Source organism: Sus scrofa, chromosome 14 (genome assembly GCF_054392235.1).
Source record: "Sus scrofa isolate SSC_HxYL_T2T_F1_AM1 chromosome 14, Sscrofa_HxYL_maternal_Yorkshire_Landrace_v2.0, whole genome shotgun sequence".
NCBI classification, from domain to species: Eukaryota; Metazoa; Chordata; class Mammalia; order Artiodactyla; family Suidae; genus Sus; species Sus scrofa.
The window spans coordinates 95,999,703-96,008,320 of record NC_139396.1 but is presented as its reverse complement, the minus strand read 5'-3'; the positions used below and the strand labels follow the sequence as shown (position 1 = coordinate 96,008,320).

At 50.3% G+C, this 8,618-nt stretch overlaps 1 protein-coding gene across 3 annotated transcripts in view; it reads left to right on the top strand.

The window, feature by feature from the left end:
* The first annotated feature begins 2,120 nt into the window (after positions 1-2,120).
* Positions 2,121-8,618, top strand: part of PCBD1 (pterin-4 alpha-carbinolamine dehydratase 1) — a 34,449-nt gene continuing 27,951 nt past the window's right edge. For 2 of the 3 annotated variants that reach the window (XM_021071953.2, XM_021071954.2), the window contains exons 1-3: positions 2,121-2,215; positions 5,023-5,154; positions 6,941-7,021. In XM_021071953.2, the coding sequence (XP_020927612.1) occupies positions 2,213-2,215; positions 5,023-5,154; positions 6,941-7,021 (216 nt within the window). In that variant the 5' untranslated portion in view covers positions 2,121-2,212. Of the gene's footprint in view, positions 2,216-5,022; positions 5,155-6,940; positions 7,022-8,046; position 8,618 lie in introns of those variants that run through there. The other variant, NM_001190219.1, reaches the window with a different exon arrangement.

Sequence of the window (8,618 nt, the reverse complement as noted above, 5' to 3'; positions counted from 1 at the left end):
CTCCCACCTTCTCCCCACCAAGGTTCCCAAGCTAATGCTACCTGTCTGAGGTTAGTCTTAATACTCCACTTCCAGGTACCAGTTTTTATTTAGAAATTTATTTGTTCTGTTGTCTATCGCTGCAGAACAAACAATCTCAAAACTGGGTGGCTTGAAATGTCCTATTATTTCTCATGGTTCCATGAGTTGCCTTGTTTCTGCCAGGCAGTGTTCTCACTTGGGATCTCACATGAGACTGCAGTCAGATGTCTGCTGGGGCTGAAGTCATCTGAAGGTCTGGGCGGCTAGGAAGCCTCACTCCTGTGACTGATGGATGATTAGCAGAAGCCATAAGGCAGGAATCCCGGAAGTCAAGGTTCACTCAAGGGCCATCTTTGAAGGCTAGCCTACATCCTGCTTCACATTGCATGTAAAAGGGGACCTTTCATACTACCGTCTTAAGTTTTCCCAACTGTAAAGTTAGCAGAAGGAAAAGGGACAATATTTTTGTGGCAGGGGTGGGCAGGGACTTGCCAAGTAAACCTTCAAAAGCACAAATTTCTAGGGGAAAAAATATAAATCTTACCACACCAAAATATAAGATTTCTTTTTTAAATTACTCAATGAATTTTATTACATTTATAGTTGCACAATAATCATCACAACCCAATTTTGTGGCATTTCCCAAAGTATAAGATTTCTGCCAACAAAGGATATCCTGGAAGATGACAGGGTACAGATGGCTGAATGGGAAGATATTTGCAATATCTGAACCGACAAGCAGTTAATGTCTAGATAGCTCCCAAAAACCAACTTAAAAAGACCACTCTAAATTCTGTAAAATAAAACGAAAAACTATTAAATATAGAAGAAAACACAGGAGAAGAATCTTTGTGACCTAGGATTAGGCAACGATTCCTAGTTACAACACCAAAATACCAATCCATAAAAGAAAGAGTTGATAAATTGGGTGTCATCAAAATCAAGAACATTCGCCTTTTGAGAGACATTGTGGAAATGCAAACGAAATATGCCAAATCACATATCTGATAAAGTGCTTGTATTCAGAATGAAGAACTCTCAAAATGCAATAAGAAAACAAACTATTACTTTTAATGGGCAGGAAATTTGAACAGGCAATTCACCAATGACTGACCATTGGCAAATAAGCACATGAAAAGATATTTAATATCATTAGTCATTAAGGCAACTGAAAACCACCAGTGAGATACTACTGTGCACCAATTAGAATGGCTAAATAATAAAAAGATTGGCTTAGGAGTATTCCCTCTAGGTGAAGGTGAAGCTGCACTGTCATATGCCACTGGTGGCAGTGGAAAATAGTCCTGCTACTTTGAGAAGCAGTTTGGCAGTTTCCTAACAACTTATAAGCATATACCTGTTCTATGACCTAGCCATTCCATTCCCAGGTATTTCCCCAAGAAAAATTAAAGCATATATCCAAAGACTTGCAGGCAAACTTTCATAGCAGCTTTATTTGTACTAATCAAAAACTGGAAACAACCCAATGTCCAACAAATTGTAGCATATCCATTACAATATAATACTGTAAAATAATTTCTACTTAGTTATCAAAGGGAAAACTATTGATATATGCATCGACATGGGTAAACCTCAAAGTAATTACGCTGAGTGAAAGGAGGCAGATCTAAAAAGAGGGTAACCCATATGATTTCCATTTACATAGCCTTCCAGAAAACGCAATCTAATCTATAGTAAAGGCAGCAGGTCAATAGATCTCTGAGGAGGGAGGAGGCAATTTAGGGCTTATGGTCATGTCCTCGTCATCGTGGTGATGGTTGCAAGGATGCATACATATGCCAAAAGGCATCACATTGTACACTTTAAATACCGGCAGTGTATTGTGTGGGTTTATTCCTCAGTAAGACGTTTTTCTAAAAAAGAAAAAGCAATCTGGCGTCGAGGGTCACACAGCTGGTAAGGGGCAGTGCGCGATGCATAAACCCAAGTCTGCGTTAGGAGCCCACGCGTCCTTAACCTCTGACCTCGCTGCAAGCTTGGCAATGAGGAAAGTCCTGGAAGGGAGCCGCAGCTGGAGTTAATGATTACGGGTGGGCGGCCCCTGCCCGGCCTCGCTCCCGCCCCTGGGCGGCCCGAGCGCTGCCCCGCCCGACGGCTTCCCGGTGCGCCGGGCTTCGCGCTCTTCCGCTCCGCTACCACCTGCTGATCGCCCGCGTCTGCGCCGCCCGGCATGGTGAGGGGCGGCCGGGTTAGGAGGGGGGTGCGGCGGAGAGGAAGGGGCCCGCCGAGGCCGGCCCAGGGGACCCGGCCAGGAGCGGGGGGGCGGTCCCTCCCAGCTCCTTGCACAGCAGCCGCGCCGGCCTGGGGGAATCGGGGTCTCTGTCCCGCCGGTACCCCACCCCGCCAGTGGTCCCCTGGGGGAAAGCTGAGGTCGGAAGCGGGGCGGTGGCAGGTCTGGGTGACGGCGAGGCGGGAGCCCAGGCTTTCCCCGGCTCCCTGGCCATCTGTGCCTGAGGCCTCAAGGCCGCGCAGGCCCTGCTTAGAGAGCTCTCCCGGTGGGGGTGGGGCAGTGAGACGGGCAGCGGGGAGGGGACGTAGTGAGCCTGCAGACGTAGCCCTCCTTGGTGGCATGATTCTGTTCTACACTGGGGGCTAGGGTAGGGACCGGGTGGTCGGGGGTGGGGGGAAGCCTTGTGAGTGTGCAAAGGGGGCGGGGCGACTGAATTTGCATGTGCCTCTGCCTGCCTGTTTACTGCCCTTCTCTCTTGCACTTCTGCTCAGCCCTGTGTGCTGCCCCCAACCTGAGAGCCAGCCCCCCCGGGGGGGCACCTAGTTTGAGGCCTGTGCCCAGCCACGGGTGACATGATTGCTCAGAGTCATCCACCGTCTGCCCTGAGCTTTCCCTGAGGGGAGCCTTAGGCCCTGTGCTCAGATGTGGCCTGGGAAGGATAGGCCAGCCTGCACAGCAGGAAGCTTTACTAAGCAGTGAAAGCATTAGGCCCCAAAGCCTTAGGAGCGACTAGGGCTGTGATGAGGCCTGGGAGGGCATTTTGAAGGCTATGACTTGGGTGGAGGGGAGGTGGTGAGTGAGCCCATTGTGAGGTGCACTGAGGCCCCAAAACTGTAGGCTGCAGGTAATCAGTAACACCCACAGCCTCCCTGGGCCCAGGCTGAGGCCAGGGCTGACCTGTGACTTACTAAGCAAACACACCCCTGCCCCCTCTCTGATCCCAGATCTCAGAGGGGCTCCTCAGTTCAGCCCCAGGCTGTGAAATGTGGGGGGGGGGGGGTTCCCGAAGATTCTAAAGAGGAAGGGGAGCCTCCTAGGAGCTCCTCTAGTGCACATGTCCTCCTTTCAGAGCCAGAGAACTAGAGGCTGGAAACACGGACCAGGTTTATCAGCCACTGAGACAGGGCCGGCTCTGGAACAGAGACGGGTTTGGGCGGTGATGCAGGACTCCACTGCCCTCGCTGGCCTTCTGGAGCCCAGGAGAGGAGACAGACCAAGCCGGGGTTGTCCAGAGGGAATGTGCGCTTTCAGGAGGGAGAACAGGTTGAGTTATAAGAGCCCAGTTCTACCCCAAACCTAAAGGCCTGTCACAAGCCTACTTGCCCCCAGGAAGTCTCCTTTTAAAAAGGCAGATGACATCGGGAGTTCCTGTCATGGCACAGCAGAAACAAATCTAACTAGCAACCATGAGGACTCAGGTTTGATCCCTGGCCTTGCTCAGTGGGTTAAGATCGGGCATTGCCAAGAGCTGTAGTGTAGGTCACAGACACGGCTCCGATCCTGTGTTGTGTGGCTGTGGTGTAGGCCAGCAGCTACAGCTCTGATTAGACCCCTAGCCTGGGAACCTCCATATGCCGTGGGTGCGGCCCTAAAAAGACAAAAACAAAAGGGAGATGTCATTCCTTTAGTAACAGTGGAGTGTCCTAAAGTGCCCCTTGGCTTCTCTTGCTGATCACTGAAGTGGCAGTTCTTGTGCCCTTTCTCAGCTGTTGAGCCAGGGGAGATGACCGCCTCAAGCCCACCTGGCTTCCAGTCTTCCAGGACCGCCTCATAAAAGCCAGATTAACCTTCCTCAAGTGCTCTCCCCAGGCCTTACTGACTCACTTCTCATTTAGCACTTACACTTTCCACCCTCAGGTAGTTCTACTTTAGGGGCCTCAATACTGGGATCCCTTAAGCGCCTCCACCTGGATCTTCTTAGAGGTGGAAACTGACCTTTGCTTGCTTCTGTTCTCTGAGGGTTCCACTCACGGCCTGAACTGCGCCAGTTTGGGCAGCGTGCACAGCGGGTGATAGGCTGGGGCACTGGCCTTGCCCTTTGCCCTTGGCCAAGTTACATCTGCTTTGGGGGCTGAGCTCTGTGGCTCTGGCTTCCTGAGGTGACACAATAGAAAAGAAGGTGAGAATCTGAGAAACGTAGGCCCAGAAGCTGGGAACCAGAGGCTGCGTGGGAGCACGGTGCAGTACGCACTGGGAGGTGCTGCCGGGGGTCGTGGACTCTGGTGTGACTAAGAATTGCCTGGAACATGTCTTAAGCCTGGGTCCCTTTGCCTGGCCCCAGGCATGCAGACGGAGAGACCCGCCTTGAGAATGAGGCCTGTGCTTTCACTGATGGAGGCTGGGGAGCGGGGAGAAGGGTGGCCTTCTCCCCTCTCTAGGCCCGTTTCCTCTTCAATACAGAGTGAGTAAGGTCTTGATTTGCTTTTACTCCCCTATTAACGATAGAGACCTAGTTTTTGTTTGGTTTGGTTTTTATGGAGGGCCACCCTCTGTAAGGCTTCGGGGGCAGATGGAGGAGGCGTGTTTCTCTGGCCCAATGATTTGCATCACACCTCAGGACCGTCTGTTCTCTAAGAACCTATCCGTGCTCGAGCCAGAGCCCCACCTCCCAGTCTGTTGCTTTAGACCAGCTGCCCTTTGACTGCGTCACTGTCACTGGAGGCTGGCTGAATGTCCCCAAAGGTCCAGGGCCCTCTCTGTTGTCCTGTTCAAACAAATGCCCGTGGGCCTGTGTGTTTTCCCTCTCCTAGGCTGGCAAAGCGCACAGGCTAAGTGCGGAGGAGAGGGACCAGCTGCTGCCAAACCTGCGGGCCGTGGGGTGGAACGAGCTGGAAGGCCGGGATGCCATCTTCAAGCAGTTTCATTTCAAAGACTTCAATAGGGTATGGCGCCAGGGTGGGACGGAGTGTTCTGAGCGGATGGGGGTCACACTCTGGACGTGTTCCCTCCCCGAAAGTCCTGTTAGTCGTGACTCTCAGACGCTACACCAATCCAGTTTCCAGTTTATTTGGAAAGCGTCATGCTCGGGAAGCAGAGGGTGGGGAGACGGGTCTTGGGCTCTCCACACCTGGAACTTTTGTTTTACGTTGTGTTGAAGTATAGTTGATGTACAAGGTTGTGATCATTTCTGCTGTACAGCAACGTGATTCAGTTCTACGTGTACGCACAGCCATTCTCGTTCCATTTCTTTCCCCACATAGATTATCACCAAGTATTGGGTAGAGTTCTCTGTGCTGCACAGCAGGTCCCTGCTGGTCAGTCATTCCGTATGCCTCAGTGTGCATATGCCAATCCCCAACGCCCAGGCCATCCTCCCTCCCCCCCACCCCATCCCCTTTGGTAACTGCAAGGTTTTGAAAGTCTGAGAGTCTATTTCTGTTCTGCAAAGAAGTTCATTTGTAAACCTTTTTTCCATTTTTTTAATTACTCAAGTGAATTTATCACATCTGTAGTTGTATATTGATCATAACAATCTGATTTCACAGGATTTCCATCCCACAGCCCAGGCACATCCCCCCACCCCCCAAACTGTCTCCTCCGGAGACCATAAGTTTTTCAATGTGAGTCAGCATCTGTTCTGTAAAGAAGTTCAGTCTGTCCTTTTTTCAGATTCCACATGTCAGTGAAAGCATTTGATGTTGGTGTCTCATTGTATGGCTGACTTCACTTAGCATGATAGTTTCTAGGTCCATCCATGTTGCAAAAAATGCTGGTATTTCATTCTTTTTAATGGCTGAGTAATATTCCATTGTGTATATATGTACCACATCTTCTTGATCCACTCCTCTGTCAATGGACTTTTTTTTTTTTTTTTTTTTTTTGCTTTTTAGGACAATACCTGCAGCATATGGAGGTTTCCAGGCTACAGGTCAAATCAGAGCTGTAGCCACTGGCCTACGCCACAGCCATGCCAGATCCAAGCCATATCTGCGACCTACACCACAACTCATGGCAATGCTGGATCCTTAACCCACTGAGTGAGGCCAGGGATCAAACCCACATCCTCATGGATCCTAATCGGGTTCGTTAACCATTGAGCCATGACAGGAACTCCCATTTGTATCCTTTTTTAAGATTCCACATATTGGAGTTCCTGTCATGGCACAGTGGAAACGAATCCAACTAGGAACCATGAGGTTGCAGGTTCGATCCCTGGCCTCGCTCAGTGGGTTAAGGATCCAGCGTTGCCATGAGCTGTGGTGTAGGTCGCAGACGTGGCTCGGATCTGGCGTGGCTATGGCTCTGGTGTAGGCTGGCAGCTATAGCTCTGATTTGACCCCTAGCCTGGGAACCTCCATATGCTGCAAGTGTGGCCCTAGAAAAAAGACAAAAGACAAAAAAAAAAAAAAAAGATTGCACATATAAGTGATATCATATGATGATTGTCTTTCACTGTCTTTTAGAAACAATCCTTAGAGGAGCCTGTTCAGGTAGGAAAAAGATGGACCAAGACTCAAAACCTCTCTGGTGTTTTCATCCTGTTAGTGATCCTGATAACGAGACGCCCCACTGCAGGTGGCCCACCTCACACTCCAGCCTCAGAACTGGGGAAGGCTGAAAGCTCGAAGGGCCATCTTCCTCCTGCATCTGGGCCTTACACTGGCCATGAAAAGGGGTCAGCAGTTGGCTCTCTCAGGACATTAACCTGAGTCTCATTGCACTAAACAGGCTTTTGGCTTCATGACGAGAGTGGCCCTGCAGGCTGAGAAATTGGACCACCACCCTGAATGGTTTAACGTGTACAACAAGGTGAGTGACGCATGTCTAGAACTCCAGCTTGTTCTGAAGGCCCCTTCCTTGGATTTGCCTGTGGGCCTCCCTACACCCACAGGTCCACTGTCCACTCCTGTTCCTTGCGTTGCCCTCTGAGGATCGATATAAACACCCCTGGAAAATAGTCAACCTCACAACAGATTAAAGAGATGCAAATGGAAACACTAGTGAGATAGCTTGTGGCTGAAGTAGTCACTCAGAAGGCAAATCTCAAGGAAGGAAAGGCTGTGGGAACCAGGAATAATTGTCAATAGATCTAAAGGGCTGAAGTTCTTAAGGAGGAGGTCTGGAAGAATGAAAGAGTAGGAGTTCCCATCTTGGCACAGTGGTTAACGTATCTGACTAGGAACCATGAGGTTGTGGGTTCAGTCCCTGGCCTTGCACACTGGGTCAAGCATCCAGCATTGCCCTGAGCTGTGGTGTAGGTCGCAGACGAGGCTTGGATCCTGCGTTTCTGTGGCTGTGGTGTAGCCCGGCGGCTACAGCTCTGATTAGACCCCTAGCCTGGGAACCTCCATATGCTGCTCTGCTGCAGGAGCAGCCCTAGAAAAGGCAAAAAGACAAAAAAAAAAAGAATGAAAGAGTAATAAACTTGAACTAAGAATACCCATGTACACCAAGTAGATCAGCTTGTCTGCTGAGTGAACAGAAACGCTCATTAAATGCCTGCCATGCACCAAGAGCTATGCTGGACTCTTCCTAAAAGCATAAAGGCTAGAAGAGACAATCTGTAAATGGACAGTATTTAGGAATTGGAGTTGGTTTGGGGTCTTGCCTTTCGCCTTTAGGTTGCTCTTGATATTTGGGTCTTTCCTTTTTATCCTGTGCCAAGGTCACCACAATGTTTGGAGATGTAAAAACAGTTTTGTACTATGTTAAAGACTCATCAGGAGGGCAGCTCCTCTCCTTAGCCCGACCGAGCCCAGGCGCTGGTGACCCCCTCCTGCTCTTCGGGGCAGTCCTCAGGATCAGCTGGCCCCGAATCTCTGGTTTTGTTTCAGGTCCACATCACCCTGAGCACCCACGAGTGTGCGGGCCTTTCAGAACGGGACATAAACCTGGCCAGCTTCATCGAGCAAGTAGCGGTGTCCATGACATAGACCTTGCCCTTCATCTCTGAATTCTTCAGGGAGGAAGGGGGGACTGGACTGGGGATCCAGAGAGGGAACCAGGGAGCCCCAAGGTACTGCTGCAGTCAGAACTGCCAAGTGGACGGTGCTGCCTCTGTTCAGAGGCAAGTCCTCCCTGTGCAAGGAGAAGCCAGCATCGCTGCCAACCCCAGGAGCTTAGACCGTTTCTCCCCACACCACCCTCTTCCTCCTTGGGGCTGTTACATGGGCACTGATTTGAATAAGAGCTTCCCTTTCCTTATAACGTCCTGGCAACAGTAGTGATTTCTTTTCCAGACTGTGTCTCACTCCCTTTCTAATTCATTTCCTGAGAAGCTAAGATAGATGCTGTGTCTGAGAAAAAGTCTTCTCTTAGGAACCAGGGACCCCAAAGTCATCCTCATCCTGTGTGACAGAAACACATGTGCTTTTATGCCGCAAATAAAATCCTTATTTCACTTGGC